The sequence below is a fragment of the Oncorhynchus masou genome, chromosome 32, assembly GCF_036934945.1.
Source record: "Oncorhynchus masou masou isolate Uvic2021 chromosome 32, UVic_Omas_1.1, whole genome shotgun sequence".
Taxonomy (NCBI): Eukaryota; Metazoa; Chordata; class Actinopteri; order Salmoniformes; family Salmonidae; genus Oncorhynchus; species Oncorhynchus masou.
In genome coordinates, this window is record NC_088243.1 from 69,196,403 (window position 1) to 69,215,424 (window position 19,022).

Genomic DNA, 19,022 nt, shown 5'->3' on the forward strand with positions numbered 1-19,022 from the left:
TTGTTGGAATCGCACTGGAACCAGTCCTTATGTAGAAACGTATGTCTGTATAACATTATCATATCACTCTGAACGCACTGTGTCAAAGAGCAGCAGTGAAGGAGACACCTAATTTCCCATTCAAATGTCACCCAATCTCCATAGGAAAAATTGACAGGGCTTCTCCAAAGACACAAAGAGCAATTGGATTATACAGTAAGTGTCAGTGCACTGAGTATGTGTTCTATTGCAGATAATGACACACTGTGCAGGTTACTTCAGTGTGTGTGTGTGTGTGTGTGTGTTTGCCCCACTGCAGACGGAGACACACTGCGCAGGTTCTAGTCCCCCCTCGGCAGTCTAGAAAGAGTCCAGCTCCCATGAGCCTTAGCTCAGTAAACTAGGAGGCCATCTCAGTCTCACTGCCCCAATTAAAATCATACACGCAACTGAGAGATCACTCCACCCATCTTCCCATTTGTTTGACTATCCTGTATGCATGTCTGTCTGATATAAAGCCTACAATTGACTCATTCGTTTGGAACAATACTGTACGATGACGACCCTAAGCTGTGTAGGAAAACAACACAGCGATGCCTGATTCAGAAGTAGGTCTATTTCTACTCAGCAGCTGGTACAGGCCTCAACACTAACTTGAAATGTCCCTTTGTTTATGTGCCCAGAGAAGGAAGCAGCTCACTTTCCTATGATGACAGGCCTATTCTGGGAACAAACCTAACAGGACTTCTGGTGTTGAATAGGAGGAAGAAACATAGATTGGGGAACTTTAGTTATATATTGGGATATGATTTTTTGACAATATCGAAATATTATTGTTGTGCTATTGGCTGTACCTGTATTAATTAGTTAACACTATTTCCATGACTGAACAAAACAAAATTCTCGTGGCTCTCTTTTCTCTCTGCAGCAGACACATGGTGAGCAATATGTTTGGAACATCAAATAGCAATACACAGTATTGAATCGCAATACATATAAAATCGTGAGAATTGCAATACATATCGTATCGGCACTTAAGTATTGTGATGTCCCTCGCAGTTCCCAGTCATAGAAGAACACCCCCGTGGTTCAAAACAAAGTTCTGCTTGATGGAAGAGGGTGCTTTTTCTGTCATGTCTTACAGGAAACTAGAATTCCATCCTGGCTGAAACATTTCCAAAATGTTTGCTGGGATGAGGGTATCATTTAGATATGTGGCTCAATTTGTGATAAAAAGCGCAATGATTTCTGACAATGTAAAACTTCACTTCAGTACAAAACAAACTATAGTAACAGTAAGAAGCAGACATCAGCAGCTAATACACTGTAACAAGGTCTCTCTACTTCCCACAAAGCAATGGTACATAGCAATAGCAGGTTGACCAGTAGACTTCACCTCCGTAATCCAGATTAGGATTGAGGATTCAAGTGAAGTGAAAGCTAGTGAGGTCAAGACGGAGCATCGCGACTCTCAACCCAAACAAACTGACTGCTGCCGCTCAGAGGGGAAACTCTTTTAGACAGCGTATAGCTCTGTGGCACCGGGTGTGCCTGCCACTGTAAGGATGGCTATGCTAAAAAGTGTCATGCTGTTATACCTGCCCTGATGGAGATTGAGTGAATGCAGTTGCAGCCCCATCTCCTGTGTGTGTGTGCTTGCACGTGTTTGTCGCACTGCAGATTGACATTCTCCTACTCGCCCTCCCTCCCACAGGGTCCACCTCAGGCATGGGACAGGTATGAATGTGCTCCCCAGCCTGATCACAAAGATCGACAAAAATGGTAGAGGACAGGGAAGTGTAGATAACCATTCAAAGAAAAGTAACACAGTCATGTGCATATAAACCACATACAAAGAGACGCATGCACAGTGGATATCCTAGTGCATATCATACAGACAAATGCACAAGCAAAGACAAATACAAAAGACACACACGGGTGTTTGAACCCATCGGTCAATCCCACCTAGGACGACAGAAGTATGTTTACTAGGCCCAATCCCCCTAGGCCTGAGCTCTCCCCATAGGCACTTGTAGATCAAAGGATTGGGATTGCAACATAACAATTAACTTCACCATACCCTTAAATTGGCTAAGTGGTATTCTCCTATTGCAATTTAGGCAAATTAAGCTAAATTGTACAAAGTTACCCCCAGAACTAAACAAAATGTTGCATAATGAGGGGAGAAAATCTGTTGATGGTCAAAAATAAAATTTCAACGTAAGTCTTCCTGCACGATTAAGAAGATCATAGTTGAAGTTTTAGTCATTAGTTTCTTATTTTCAAGGCTTTTATCTTCGTGTGACTGGTCGAGACTGTGCAAGCGTGTGTCGATTGTGCGTGTTACCTGTCGCTGGTGAACTGATTGTTGAGTTTTTGCATAAACAACTTGTTATACAGTACCAGTCAAAAGTTTGGACACACCTACTCATTCCAGGGTAACCAAAAAAAAGTGTTAAACAAATCAAAACATATTTAAGATTTTTCTAGGTAGCTACCCTTTGTTTTGATGACAGCTTTGCACACTTGCCATTCTCTCAACCAGCTTCATGAGGTAGTCACCTGGAATGTATTTCAATTAACAGGTGTGCCATGTTAACACTTAAATAGCAGAATGTATTTTCTTCTTAATGCGATTGAGCCAATCAGTTGTGTTGTGACAAGGTAGGGTTGGTATACAAAAGATAGGGCTATCAGTACAGGTGCATCAAAGCTGGGTTTGAAAGACTGAAAACAGCTTCTATATCAAGGCCGTCAGACTGTTAAATAGCCATCGCTAGCACAGAGGCTGCTACCTGTAGACATAGACTTGAAATCACTGGCCACTAATAAAAAGAAACACTAGTCACTTGGATAATGTCTATATATCTTGCATTACCCATCTCATATGTATATACTGTATCCTATACTACTCCACTGTATCTTGTTCAAATTCTATGACATTGCTCGTCCATATATTTTTATATTCTTAATTCCATTCCTTTACTAGATTTGTGTGTATTGGGTATGTGTTGTGTAATTGTTAGATATTACTGCACTGTCGGAGCTAAAAGCACAAGCATTTCGCAACACCTGCAATAACACCTGCTAAACATGTGTATGTGACCAGTAAAATTTGATTTGATTTTGGTTAAAGTCCAAATCCATATTATGGCAAGAACAGCTCAAACAAGCAAAGAGTTGAGACATGAAGGTCTGTCAATCAGGAAAATTTCAAGAAATCGTCTGCAAGTGCAGTCGCAAAAACAATCAATCTGGCTCTCATGAGAACCACCACAGGAAAGGAAGACCCAGAGTTACCTCTGCTGCAGAGGAAAAGTTCATTGGAGTTACCAGCCTCAGAAACTGCAGCCCAAATAAATGCTTCAGAGTTCAAGTAACAGACACATCTCAACATCAACTGTTCAGAGGAGACTGCGTGAATCAGGCCTTCATGTTTGAATTGCTGCAAAGAAACCACTACTAAAGGACACCAATAAGAAGAAGAGACTTGCTTGTGCCAAAAAAAAACATGCGCAATGGACATTAGACCGGTGGAAATCTGTATTTTGGTCTGATGAGTCCAAATTTCAGATTTTTGGATCCAACCGCTGTGTCTTTGTGAGACGCAGAGCAGGTGAACGAATGATCTCCGCAAGTGTGGTTCCCACCGTGAGGCATGGAGGAGGTGGTGCGATGGAGTGGGGGTGCTTTGCAAGTGACACTGTCAGTGATTTATTTAGAATTCAAGGCACACTTAACCAGAATGGCTACCACATCACTCTGCAGCAATATGCCATCCCATCTGGTTTGCACTTAGTGGGACTATCATTTGTTTTTCACATGACAATGACCCAACACACCTCCAGGCTGTGTAAGGGCTATTTGACCAATAAGCAGAGTGATGGAGTGCTGCATCAGATGACCTGGCCACCCAACCTCAACCCAATTGAGATGGTTTTGGATGAGTTGGACCGCAGAGTGAAGGAAAACCAGCCAACAAGTACTCAGCATATGTGGGAACTACCTTCAAGTGTTGGAAAAGCATTTCTAGATGAAGCTGGTTGAAAGAATGCGAATAGTGTACAAAGCTGTCAAGGCAAAGGGTGGCTACTTTGAAGAATCCAACACTTTATTGGTTCCTACATAATTCCATAAGTGTTATTTCATAGTTTTGATGTCTTCACTATTAATAGCAAAAATAAAGCAAAACCCTTGAATGAGTAGGTGTGTCCAAACTTTTGATTGGTACTGTACATGATTTGGAAAATCTATTACATTATTTTGAATAAATCCTACTGTATCTTCATCAAGTACAGTATTTTTGTACTGTATTTAATTGATAAGAGCATTATTGATTGGTTGTTCCACTACCGCAAGGTTTTTCACCAGAAGTGAATAAGCAGAATGTTACGTAATTTGCAGAGAAAATTAATTTGTGGGCAATGGAAATGAATCAAGATCAAGGTTAAGAAATTTTTGTTCTCCTATGAACAGCTGAAAATATCTACAGGAAGGTTGATGTTTTTTTTCCATTCTCACACCCACCGACACCCACTGTATGAAAGTTATATTTAAAACACATTATAATACTCCCTTCATTATTCAATCCATCCAAACCCAAATAGAACTCTAGCCTCTACCCTCGATGCACTTATGGCCATCTGTAAGGTATGGAGAGGGGTAGCTAAGCAATATGGCCAATAGCTCCATCTTGACCCCTAAATGTTGTCATATTGCTTTTCATACACTTATCCCATCGTAGGGCTTGGGGTTGATTTGAGATTTAGAAATCCTTAATCTACTCACTTCCTCTTTCCTAGCAGCTAGTGGTAGGCTTACAGCATACGTCTTAACTACTCACGCTTATCCACCTAAAGACAACCAGACAAAAAACCCTCAACCCTCTCGGAAATCGTCACTCCAGTCTATAGGAAGGAGAAAAACAAACCCAACATAGGAGGACATCATGTAATGTCGTCGTGGCAGTTATTCCCATTGTCCGGTCTCTTTGTTCTCTGTCTGTTTCGTACTTTCCCTACCAGGCAGAGACAGAGTGCTCTCACTAAGTCTGGTCCCCCTCTGCCCCTTGCAGATTATACAGTGTCTTCTTCCACTAAACTTCATTAGTATAATATGCCATGCATCTGTAAGAACAAATGTACAGTCGTGGCCAAAAGTTGAGAAGGACACAAATATTAATTTTCAAGGTCTGCTGCCTCAGTTTGTATAATGGCAATTTGCATATACTCCAGAATGTTATGAAGAGTGATCAGATGAATTGGAATTAATTGCAAAGTCCCTCTTTGCCATGCAAATGAACTGAATCCCCAAAAAGCATTTCCACTGTATTTCAGCTGGAGATCACTCTGTCATGCTGATTGAGTTCGAATAACAGACTGGAAGCTTCAAAAAGGATGGTGGGGCTTGGAATCATTGTTCTCCTCTGTCAACCATGGTTACCTGCAAGAAAACATGTGCCGTCATCATTGCTTTGCACAAAAAGGGCTTCACAGGCAAGGATATTGCTGCCAGTAAGATTGCACAAAAAAAAAGTTATGGCTTGAATCCCGCTAATGGGATTGATAACAGCCAGTGAAAGTGCAGGGCGCCAAATTCAAAACAGATTCCTCAAACATAGAAGTATTTTACACCATTTTAAAGATAAACTTGTTGTTAATCCCACCAAAGTGTCCGATTTCAAAAAGACTTTACGAAGAAAGCATAAACAATTATGTTAGGTCTGCACCTAGGAACAGAAAAACAGCCATTTTTCCAGCCAGAGGAGTCACAAAAAGCATAAATAGAGACAAATTAATCACTAACCTTTGATGATCTTCATCAGATGACACTCATAGGACTTCATGTTACACAATACATGTATGTTTTGTTCGATAAAGTGAATATTTATATAAAGCAAATCTGAGTTTACATTGGAGCATTACGTTCAGTAGTTCCAAAACATCTGTTGATTTTGCAGAGAGCCACATCAATTAACAGAAACACTCATAATAAAAACATTGTTAAAAGATACAACTATTATGCATGGAATTATAGGTACACTTCTCCGTAATGCAACCGCTGTCAGATTTCAAAAAAGCATACCACGCAATAATCTTAATACAGCGCTCAGACAACAAATCAAGCCAGACATATATCCGGCATGTTGTGGAGTCAACAGAAGTCAGAAAAACATAATATGCACTTACCTTTGATGATCTTCATCAGAATGCACTCCCAGGAATCCCAGTTTCACAATAAATTTTGATTTGTTCGATAAAGTCCATCATTTATGTCCAAATACCTCCTTTTTCTTCGCGAGTTTAGCCCAGTAATCCAAATTCATGACGTGCGAGCAGACGAAAGTCAAAAAGTTCCGTTACATCATTTGACATGTTTCTACGGACTGTATAGAATGTTCCAACCGGAGAATTCCTTTTTCTTCAGAAATGCAATGGAACTCAAACTAACTCACGTGAACGCTCTCATGCCACTCTGCCAGACCTCTGACTCAATCCACTCTCATTCCCCCCCTCCTTCACAGTAGAAGCATCAAACAAGGTTCTAAAGACTGATGACATCTAGTGAAAGCCTTAGAAAGTGCAATTTGACACAATAGACACTGTATATTTGATAGGCAAAAAGTTGAAAAACTACAAACCTGGGATTTCCCACTTCCTGGTTGGATTTCTCAGGTTTTTGCCTGCCATATGAGTTCTATTATACTCACAAACATCATTCAAACAGTTTTAGAAACTTCAGTGTTTTCTATCCAAATCCATCTGGGCCTGAGTTGCAGGCAGTTTACTCTGGGCACCTTATTCATCCAAGCTACTCAATACTGCCCCCAGTCATAAGAAGTTAAATCAACCATTTATCGGATCATCAAGAACCTCAAGGAGAGCGGTTCAATTGTTGTGAATAAGGCTTCAGGGCGGCCAAGAAAGTTCAGCAAGCACCAGGACCGTCTCCTAAAGTTGATTCAGCTGTGGGATAGGGGCACCACCAGTACAGAGCTTGCTCAGGAATGGCAGCAGGCAGGTGTGAGTGCATCTGCAAGCACAGTGAGGCGAAGACCTTTGGAGGATGGCCTGGTGTCAAGAAGGGCAGAAAAGAAGCCACTTCTCTCCAGGAAAAACATCAGGGACAGACTGATATTCTGCAAAAGGTACAGGGATTGGACTGCTGAGGACTGGGATAAAGTCATTTTCTCTGATGAATCCCCTTTCCAATTGTTTGGGGCATCCGGAAAAAAGCTTGTCTGGAGAAGACAAGGTGAGCGCTACCATCAGTCCTGTGTCATGCCAACAGTAAGGCATCCTGAGACCATTCATGTGTGGGGTTGCTTCTCAGCCAAGGGAGTGGGTTCACTCACAACTTTGCCTAAGAACACAGCCATGAATAAAGAATGGTACCAACACATCCTCCGAGAGCAACTTTTCCCAACCATCCAGGAACAGTTTAGTGACGAACAATGCCTTGTCCAGCATGATGGAGCACCTTAATATAAGGCAAAAGTGATAACTAAGTGGCTCAGGGAACAAAACATGGATATTCTGGGTCCATGGCCAGGAAACTCCCCAGACCTTAATCCCATTGAGAACTTGTGGTCAATCCTCAAGAGGCGGGTGGACAAACAAAAACCCACAAATTCTGACAAACTCCAAGCATTGATTATGCAAGAATGGGCTGCCATCAGTTAGGATGTGACCCAGTAGTTAATTGACAGCATGCCAGGGGGGATTGCAGAGGTATTGAAAAAGAAGGGTCAACACTGCAAATATTGAGTCTTTGCATCAACTTAACGGTCAATGAGAGCCTTTTACACGTATGAAATACTTCAGTATTCCATAGTAACATCTGACAAAAATATCTAAAGACAATGAAGCAGCAAACTTTGTGGAAATTAATATTTGTGTCATTCTCAAAACTTTCGGTCACGACTGTATGCAGATAGACTAAAAGTGATGGGCATGGTGATTGTTGCTCTGCACTTTTCATTCATTTAAAACCATGGATCAAATTAAGAAGACAATTGGGGGAACCTTTCCCCTCCATTGTTTTAAGAACCATCTCCATGTTCATCGACCAACAGTGAATCTAAACATGGAACAATTCAAGTATAATTCCTCAGATTTCCTGATAAATTATTAAATAGTGTATGAGTGGAGCTGCATGGTGACTTATTTTCAGAAATCAGAGTTTGATTTACTAACTTAATTACATTTTCATTATCAACACAGCCTATAATAACAACCCCACTGTATCAACGCTCTCAGAATATTTGCCTATTACAAACAGTGATATCTTCTGAATGGTATCACCCAATGACAAGTGGATGATATCAGGGCTCCCAAGTGGCACAGCGGTCTAAGGCACTGCCTCTCAGTGCAAGAGGCGTCACTACAGTCCCTGGTTTGAAACCAGGCTGTATCACATCCGGCTGTGTTTGGGAGTCCACTGGGCCAGCACACAATTGGCCCAGCGTCGTCCAAGTTTGGCCGGTGTAGGCCGTCATTGTAAATAAGAATTTTTGACTGACTGACTTACCTAGTTAAATAAAGATTAAATATAAATAATTTTTAAAATGTCACATTCCATTTCAGCCTTTCACAATAGAACACACTCACAGTATTGTTGCAGAAGGTAACACAACATGCCCATGCTGAGTGAGAGAAGGGATAAAACAAAGCACTGAGCAAGAAAAAAGTATGGTTATTCAAGAGGGAAGAAATATCCAAACATTTCCAACCAGTATACCTGAACCCTCTCTAATTTGCTTGATGTGTACTTGTAACATTGTGTGATTCAATTCATGTCAATCGAACTCAATTTAATATTGATGTTTGTCTAAAGTCAACTGAAATATGTTGACAAAAAAATATATAATCATATCAGCATTTCATTCCCTTATCTACTTTGTGGAAAGTTGGATGTTTTCATTTGAGCAACCTTGAGATGAGTGATTTCATTCCACCATTCAGTGGGAGGTGTCAAATGGTTGACCAACATAGTCATTGGCTGGGAAAAACCCTGTGACTATAGTTAAATCATCACAACAATTGTTTATGCCCTCATCAAACAGCTGTCTGTCTGAAACTCAGAGTAGACTTAACACTATCATTACCATTGTCCCTGACAAGGTGCTGGCAGAAAGGAAACTGCAGTCAATTTCAGTTCAAACCCGCTGTATATTTCTAAGTTCATCTTATTGAGCAAAAATGGGCAATTGGTAGGCTACAATCAGAGTGCTAACACGTTGAATTAAGGTATACTCCTTAAGTAGTGAAAGATGAGGATGGCACTGCAGTGGATAGCAGCAATCTTACGGGCTCCTGACCAATTCTGCTAAATTTGTGTGCTTTTTTTACACTAATCTGAATTTTTTATTTTACATAATGTCTCTGCCATAATTTCCTACGGCCAGAAACAGCTTCTGGATATCACAACAGCAGTTCTGCTTTCTCCAGACCAGGCCCTAGTCCCCGAGACTCGAAAGCGGAAGCGGCAACGAAAAAGAGGCAAGTGAACCGGCACCCTGACGAGACTACGTCGGAGAACAAATAGACCACCATTGCCCTGTGTTCTATTTGCGAACATGCAATCACTGGGGGAAAAAACTGTATGAGCTCCGTTCGAGACTACCCTATCAACGGGACCTGAAACTGTAATATCCTATGTTTCTCTGAGTCGTGGCTTAACGAGGACATGGATAAAGATCTTGCTGGTTTTTCTATGCATCGCCAAGACTGGACGGCAGACTCGGGTAAGACTGTTGCTGGCACTAAGACTGCACTCAATGATCTGCATAAGGCCATAAGAAAACGCAAATTCAGAGGCAGCATTTCTCATGGCCGGTGATTTTAATGCATGGAAACTTAAATCCATTTTCTTATTTTTACCAGCATGTCACCTGTGCATCAGTGACAAAACGCTCTAGATAACCTTTATTCCACACACAGAAACACATACAAGGCCCTCCCTCGCCCTCCCTTTGGCACATCAGATAATAACTATCCTCCTGCTTGCAAACAAAAACTTGAACCGAAAGTACCAATGATGCGCTCAATACTGAAGTGGTCCAATGAAGCGGATGCTAAGCTATAGGTTATGTTCCCGGGATTCATCCAATTACATTGAGGAGTTTACCACATCAGTCACTGGCTTCATTAATAAGTGCCTCGACAACGTCGTCCCCACAAAGACTGTACGTACATACATACCCCAACCAGAACCCATGTATTACAGGCAACATCCGCACTGCGATAAAGAGCTGCCGCTTTCAAGAAGCGGGACACTAATCCGGACTCTTACAATAAATAACCTCCCACGAGCCATCAAACAGACAAGGTGTCAATACAGGACTAAGAACGAATCCTACTACGCCGGCTTTGACGCTCAAGAGAGTGGCAGGGCCTATAAAGGGAGACCCAGCCGTGAGCTGCCCAGCGACGTGGGCCTACCAGACGAGCTAAATGCCTTCTAAGTCCGCTTTGAGGCAAGCAACCCTGAACCATGCATGAGAGCACCAGCTGTTCTGGCCGAGTTTGTGATCTTGCTCTCTGTAGCCAATGTGAGTAAGACTTTTAAACAGGTTAACATTCGCAAGGCCGCGGAGCCTGACGGAATACCAGGACGTGTATTCAGAGCATGCGGTAACCAGCTGGCAAGTGTCTTCACTGACATTTTCAACCTATCCCTGACCCAGTTTGTAATTCCAACTTGTTTCAAGCAGACCACCATAGTCCCCATGCCCAAGAACCCCTAAATCACTATCAAACTAAATTAACTGCCTAAATGACTAGCCCCGTAGCAATAACATTGATAGCCATTAAATGCTTTGAAAGACTGGTCATGGCTCACATCAACACCATCATCCCAGAAACCCTGGACCCACTCCAAATTTGCACACCGCCCCAACAGATGCACAGATGACGCAATTCACACTGCCCTCACCCACCTGGACAAAAGGAATACTTATGTAAACATGCTGTTCATTGACTACTGCTCAGCATTTAACACCATAGTCCCCTCCAAGCTCAGGATCTTGGGTCTGAACACCTTCCTCTGCAACTGGATCCTGGACTTCCTGACGGGCCATGGTGAGGGTAGGCGGTGAGTGTAGTCAACAACACATCCGTCACGCTGATCATCAACACTGGGGCCCCTCAGGGTTGTGTGCTTTGTCCCCTCATGCACTCCCTGTTCACCCATGACTGAGTGTCTGTAAATGACTCCAACACCATCATCAAGTTTGCTGACCACACATCGGTGGTAGGACTGATTACCGACGGCGATGAGACAGCCTATATGGAGCTCAGAGACCTGGCTGTGTGGTGCCAGGACAACAACCTCTCCCTCAACATCATCAAGAGAAAGGAGCTGATCGTGGACTACAGGAAATGGAGGGACAAGCACGACCCCATTCCCATCAATGGGGCTGTAGTGGAGCGGGTCGAGAGTTCCTTGGTGTCCACTAGAGGTCGACCGATTAATTGGAATGGCCGATTAATTAGGGCCAATTTCAAGTTTTCATAATCGGAAATCTGTATTTTTGGACGCTGATTTCCGATTATTATTTTTTTTTACCTTTATTTCACTAGGCAAGTCAGTTAAAGAACACATTCTTATTTTCAATAACGGCCCAGGAACGGTGGGTTAACTGCCTTGTTCAGGGGCAGAATGACAGATTTTCACCTTGTTAGCTCAGGGGACCCAATCTTGCAACCGTACAGTTAACTAGTCCAACGCTCTAACCATTGCACTCCACGAGGAGCCTGCCTGTTACGCGAATGCAGTAGAAGCCAAGGTAAATCGCTAGCTAGCATTAAACTTATCTTGTAAAAAAACAATCAATCATAATCACTAGTTATAACTTCTAATGCAGTTTAGGAGGCAATATTAACCAGGTGAAATTGTGTCATTTCTCTTGCGTTCATTGCACGCAGAGTCTGGGTATATGCAACAGTTTTGGCTGCCTGGCTCATTGCGAACTAATTTGCCAGAATTTATGGGGGCCCTACAAAATCTGTAATTTTTTCTCCACAAATTCTGTTTTGTATTTTCCCAAATTATGTTCTCAGTTATACTTTTTTTGGCTATAGATTTTTTTCTTTTCACTCGTAAAATTATGATTGTTCATATAGAGACAACATTGGATGTTCTGAGTCCATGCAATGTTGAAATCACACCAGAAGAAATGTTATTTTAGGTCTGAGTGAAAATGAAAAAAAATAAAGTGCAGAATTGAATTACCCCTTTTTTTACTTTTTAAAAATGATTTAACTTACACTGAACATACATAAACATTTACTTGAATTGCGCATCTGGACCTTTAATTGCGCATCTAACAATTGAGGAATATGCTTCTAATGTGCCGGTCTAGCAATGGTTCTGTACTGCTGCTGCTCATTTCAAAGCTAAGTTCACAAATAACATAATAGATACAAATGATGTACTCACTGATGATAAACTTCTGCCAGGTAAGGCAACTTTGGCGCAGACAGAGGGCTGCCTCGCTTCTTGCTCTTAGGAAACTTTGCAGTATTTTGCTTTTTTATGTATTATTTCTTACATTGTTAGCCCAGAAAATGTGTTATTATATACAGCCGGAAAGATCTATTGGACATCAGAGCAGCGGTAACTCACCAGCACTACCAGCATTATGACCAGGAATACGACTTTCCCGAAGCGGGGATCCTTTGTTCGCACCACCCAGGGCAATTGAACTGATTCAAGAGGCCGACCCAAAACAAGGAGAGGTACATGGTAACTGAACTATTCTTCCCAGAGAGACATCAGGGATTGTAATATACTCTGTTTCACGGAAACATGGCCCTCTCGGGATATACTGTCGAAGTCTGTCCTGCCACCTGGATTCTCAGTTCATCGTGCCGACAGGAATAAACATCTCTCCGGGAAGAAGAAGGGCAGGGGTGTATGTTTCATGATTAACGACTCATGGTGTAATTGTGATAACATACAGGAACTCAAGTCCTTTTGTTCACCACTCAAGTCATTTAGTTCTCCGTGGCCGACATGAGAAAGACATTTAAACATGTTAACCCTTGCAAGACTGCTGGCCCAGGTAGCATTCCTAGCCACGTCCTCAGAACATGCGCAGACCCGCTGGCTGGTGTGTTTATGGACATATTCAATCTCTCCCTATCCCAGTCTGCTGTCCCCACATGCTTCAAGAGGGCCACCATTGTTCCTGTTCCCAAGAAAGCTACGGTAACTGAGCTAAACGACTACCGCCCCGTAGCACTCACTTCCGTCATCATGAAGTGCTTTGCTTTGAGAGACTAGTCAAGGACCATATCACCTCCACCCTACCTGACACCCTAGACCCACTCCAATTTGCTTTCCGCTCCAATGGGTCCACAGACGATGCAATCGCCATCACACTGCCCTAACCCATCTCTACAAGAGGAATACCTATGTAAGAATGCTGTTCATTGACTATAGCTCAGCATTCAAAACCATAGTACCCTCCAAACTCATCATTAAGCTTGAGGCCACGGGTCTGAATCCCGCCCTGTGCAATTGGGTCCTGTACTTCCTGATGGGCCACCCCCAGGTGATGGGAAACAACACCTCAAACAACACCTTCGCTGATCCTCAACACTGGGGCTCCACAAGGGTGCATGGAAATCAGTGTCTTTGTTAGTGTCTCCCTGTTCACCCATGACTGCGTGGCCAAGCACACCTCCAAATCAATCATCAAGTTTGCAGACGACACAACAGTAGTAGGCTTGACTACCAATGATGAGACAGCCTACAGAGAGGAGGTGAGGGATCTGGGAGTGTGGTGCCAGGAAAATAACCTCTCACTCAATGTCAACAAAACAAAGGAAATGATAGTGGACTTCAGGAAACAGGAGAGGGAGCATCCCCCTATCCACATCGATGGGACAGCAGTGGAGAAGGTGGAAAGTTTTAAGTTCGCGTACACATCACTGAAATGGTCCACCCACACAGACAGTGTGGTGAAGAAGGTGCAACAGCACCTCTTCAACCTTCGGAGGCTGAAGAAAATTGGCTTGTCACATAATACCCACAAACTTTTACAGATGCACAATTGAGAGCCTCCTGGATCACCACCTGGTATGGCAACTGCACCTCCCACAACCGCAGTGCTCTCCAGGACACCTACAGCACCCAATGTCACAGGAAGGCCAAAAAGACCATCAAGGACAACAACCACCTGAGCCACTGCCTGTTCACCCAGCTATCATCCAGAAGGCGAGTTCAGTACAGGTGCATCAAAGCTGGGACCGAGAGACTGAGAAACAGCTTCAGATTGTTAAATAGCCTATATACACAGACTTGAAATCATTGGTCACTTTAATAATGTTTACATCTCATATGTATATACTATATTCTATACTACTGTATCTTAGTCTATTCCACTCTGACATTGCTCGTCCATATATCTTAATTCCATTCCTTTACTTAGATTTGTGTGTTTTTTTGGTATATGTTGTGAAACTGTTAGATATTACTTGTTAGATATTGCTGCACTGTCGGAACTAGAAGCACAAGCAATTCGCTACACCCGCAATAACATTTGCTAGACACGTGTATGTCACCAATAATATTTGATTTGAAGTTAACATTTAATTGAGAAGGTTTTGGGGAAAGTATTTCTGTCAATCCGCAAGAAGGTTATCACAACTGGCTACACACTGAGTGATAGACAAACATGCGCACCACACATAGACAGGAACAATATTGCTGGAAATTTACTTGCAGATATTGTGTTAGGTTTTGCTTTTTAAGCCAATAGTGGCTAACCAGGGGTGAGATCATGTCAATGCTGTGTTGATTAGATAGTAGCTGGTAGCTTGAGGTGTCTGATAATTGTGAGATTTGTTAATGACAGTGTGGTGGAACACATGAAAATTGCATGTACAGTGCCGTCGGGAAGTATTCCGACCCCTCGACCTTTTTCACATTTTGTTATGTTACTGCCTTATTCTAAAATATATTAAACAAAACATTTTTCTCAGCAATCTACACGCAATACCCCATAATGACAAAGTGAAAACTGGTTCAGACATTTTTGCAAATGTATTACAAATTTAAAAAACAGAAATACCTTAGTTACATTAGTATTCAGAACCTTTGCTATGAGACTTGAAATTGAGCTCAGGTGCATCCTGTTTCTATTGATCATCCTTGAGATGTTTCTCCAACTTGGAGTACGCCTGTGGTAAATTAAATTGATTGGACATGATTTGGAAAAGCACACACCTGTCTATATACAGTCCCACAGTTGACAGTGCATATCAGAGCAAAAACCAAGCAATGAGTTTGATAAAGGTTTATGAATCTGCAATAAACAGTTAATACATTGGTTGGAATTGTGTTCCATCAAGTATACTGTAATGTACAGTGTTACTGTCAGAGCAATCCAAGGCCTAACACTCAGAAACGGCTAAGAAATATACTCATGGCTGAGACATTAAGCCTAGAAATTAAGCCTTTTTAATTTACCTGATAATAATGGGCTTGGCTCTTGTTTGTTTCCTTCAAAACCGGTGATCTGTATCAACTCAATGCCCCCAAGGGGACCCAGTGACATACACCAGGTGTATGTGGATAAGGTGAGCAGTCCCCTTGAGAGGACAGATAACGACCTGTCCAACTGTTGTTTCTCTCAATCAACTGTGTGGCTCATTATCAGGCAAAGGAGACAGGGCCAGTAATGGATGCTTTAAACTAGGTTGACTACCCATACATAAAAATGTGGATATATATATTATTATATTAACATGCTACAACGATAATTGTGTAAGCTCAAAACAATACATATGGTGATAAAGTACACAAATTTGTGATAAAGTACATGTCCGTGGGGGTTAAAGGTTGAAAGGGTGAAAGGGTTAACAGGCTTTAAACTTTATCTACAGTTTTTAAAAACGTGTCCAGAATAGACACTAATGCCTCAAAGTTATTTCACGTAGGCCTAGTTTACCAAGCTTAGGTCACATCACAACAACCTAAAACATTGTGTTGAATAGAACAATGTAACAGCTAATCACAGTCTAACAAAGCCAAGTGCAACGCGGCCAGTGAATGCCGTGATTTCAATTCTCACAGAACAAAACCCCGTTTGTGCGATTATTGTCCGACAAGCTCGCGACGAGGCAAACAAAAAAATATCCATTCCAGATGATGCATTCTTTGTTTTCAACCAAACGCGCACCCAGCTCCACAGCGGAGGATACTGTTCGTAGGGCAATTGAGAAGACGAATTTGCGTCACTTATTCAACAGGTGACTAGGCAATAAAACCGCTTAGCATGGTTTACTGTGCCTTTGTGACATGATAATATGATAACGTGACGGGCCTTTAGACTTTTAGGCAAATTACAAGTCTGTAAATTGTAGGCATATTTGGTCATTCTGCAGTCTAATAGCGTGCCCGTATGAGTTTGATAAGGACAGTGACTCACCTCAATCCATTTCTGCGCTTCTAGAAACGCGGGCTCCGAGGCCGATTCGGAGAGGGGATGTCGCTGGTGTGGTTGTCCTCTATCTGCAGCGGGACTTGCCATTTGCAAAGCTGCTCAGTATTAAAATAGACCAACAATAAATCTACAAATGTAGGCTATTGGAGAATCCTCAGGCTTCAGCACCTGACCGTGAAAACCCGATAATGCCGTTTATTTATTTTTACTTGACTTGCTGTGTAGCCAGTCTCCCCCACTCTCCTTCGGTCTATGTCGCAAACCCCAAAGCACTGCACTCGCAGCTAACCCCTGTAACTCCGGTGTAGCCTACTGGGACTGTGGACCGAGTCGCCTCGCTCGCACCGCAATATGAATTGCATCGATGGCTAAAAATACACGGAGCAGTGCTGCTGTGCGGTCAGCCAATGCAAAGACAGCAAGCAATTCCATCAGCCACTCCGGATCACACACCCAGTTTCCCGACAGCAGCAACACAGAGCAGTGAAGAGAATTATCATTGGGTGTGTTCGAGCAGTACGCCGAACGAAGCCGACTGTAGAAATTAGGCGAGTGAAGTTGGGGGAGGTGCATCTGTAATAGCCGAAAGACGGACACTGCAAGGCTCAGATGAACATGTCAGTGTCAACATGGCTGCTTTTTTTTTTTTTTTTTTTTATATATGTCAAAATAAACTTTTCTATACCCTCATATCACACACTTACACACTGAAAACATAACGTTTGTACAATTAATTGGTCTCAATTAAAAGGTTTCAAATATCACTTTTATTTGTGTTCCCTGTAGCTTTTAGAATAACAGCAAAGCTGGTTCCTGTTTAAGTCCCTTCTTTACCCTCCTAATGATTGGTTGACAAATAGTCCCCCCCACAATGCAGGTGATGCTGCATGGTGCAGTTGGTGAGGAGCAACTGCAGCGATTTAAGGATGCACTATGCAGAATTCACTCCTCCATTTCCTGGTTGCTAAAATTCTAATGGTTGGCCTAATTTCAGTTTATGTGACAAAACAAGCAAGTATAGCATAGAGAATCATTGTACCATCTAAACTGCTGAGAATATGTTTTTTCATCCGTGGCGTGTATTCATGGATGCCAAGGCAAGCCAAGCTACCCCAAATATTTGACTAAATAAATAAATAAATAAAAACATGTATTTCTTCTCTCTGTGTGATTTAAGAATTTTCTGTAAATTTGCAAGTGGCTAAATCTCACCGGAGAAATCATCCAAGCAAGGGAAACAGCACCCCTCTCAGTACGTGTAGCCCATGTATCTGAAGCTGTCTGGACCAAAAGAGTATGACATGTTGCGGCTGTAGCGTTTGACTGATTGATGCCAGCAAGCATTTGGCTTCCCCTTAATTAAAAAAAATATTAAAGAATGAACTGAGCTCAATGGTGGGTTGTCCTGGTGTAGCAAAACACCTCCCAATGGAAACCAGTTTGGATTTGGCATCACACCAATCAAATCACATCCTAAGCAAAACATAATTTTAGTATTTGGTCCACTTGTGTTGATGTCATGCAGTAGCTAGCTCGCTAAATCGGCTTTTTCCTAAGCCATGGATGAAGATGGGGATTTGGACTTGTGGTTTTGACTTAATTCTCAGTACAGGCCAATGATTATGACGGCGATTCTGATTAATATGTTGTGCCACTGACCTGGGAGTTTTGAAGTTCAATATGTAGTCTAGATGTAGCCTAGGCCTTTTAGGCTCACGTTAACTAGCTAGCTAATTTAGCTGGTTCATTGTTGCCCATGCAAGGAAGTTAGGCTTGCAAGCAATTTAGCTAGATAGCCTATGACAACAAAAACCAAAAGCGTACTGTATGACAGGGCCATAGACTGTTTTGCCAACATGAAAGAAAGAAGGATGGCATTGGCGTTCATCTAATCTTCAAGTAGGGTGATTCCAACATTTATTTTTGCTTACACATGCATGCACACACACATAAACACACACACACAGAAGATGGTACCAGAGGGGATGGCGGCCGTTTTATTGTCTCTAAACCAACCGTGCTATTTTGTTTGTTTTTTCACCTTATTTGTAACTTATTTTGTACATAATGTTGCTGCTTATTTTATACATAATGTCTCTTATGACTGAAAAGTGCTTATGGACATCAGAACAGCGATTACTCACCTTGAACTGGACAAAGAATTTTTCTTTAATGAGTTGGACGAGAGGAATTTACTCCAGACACCCGAACAGGTCCTCATCCCCGTTATTCGCAGGAGAAAGAGACGGAGGTTTCGGGAAGGAGATCGGGGTGCCTTGTGAGGATCCGGCGACAAGTGGCTAATCTGCCTATGCCATATGTCCTATTGGCCAACGTACAATCGCTGGATAATATAGTGGACAAACTACAAGCATATATATCCTACCAACGGGACATTAAAAACTGTAATATCTAATATTTCACCGAGTCGTAGCTGAACGACGACATTATTATTATTTTTTTAATTTAAATTTCACCTTTATTTAACCAGGTAGGCGAGTTGAGAACAAGTTCTCATTTGCAACTGCGACCTGGCCAAGATAAAGCGTAGCAATTCGACACGTACAACAACACAGAGTTACACATGGAA

The 19,022-nt window shown here is 42.1% G+C and overlaps 1 protein-coding gene across 9 annotated transcripts in view; it reads right to left on the bottom strand.

Moving 5' to 3' along the window:
• Positions 1 to 16,940, bottom strand: part of LOC135526520 (LIM and calponin homology domains-containing protein 1-like) — a 146,015-nt gene extending 129,075 nt beyond the window's left edge. For all 9 annotated transcript variants that reach the window (XM_064954971.1, XM_064954968.1, XM_064954976.1 and 6 more), the window contains exon 1: positions 16,418 to 16,940. In XM_064954971.1, the coding sequence (XP_064811043.1) occupies positions 16,418 to 16,519 (102 nt within the window). In that variant the 5' untranslated portion in view covers positions 16,520 to 16,940. The remainder of the gene's footprint in view (positions 1 to 16,417) is intronic.
• Positions 16,941 to 19,022: the final 2,082 nt, after the last annotated feature.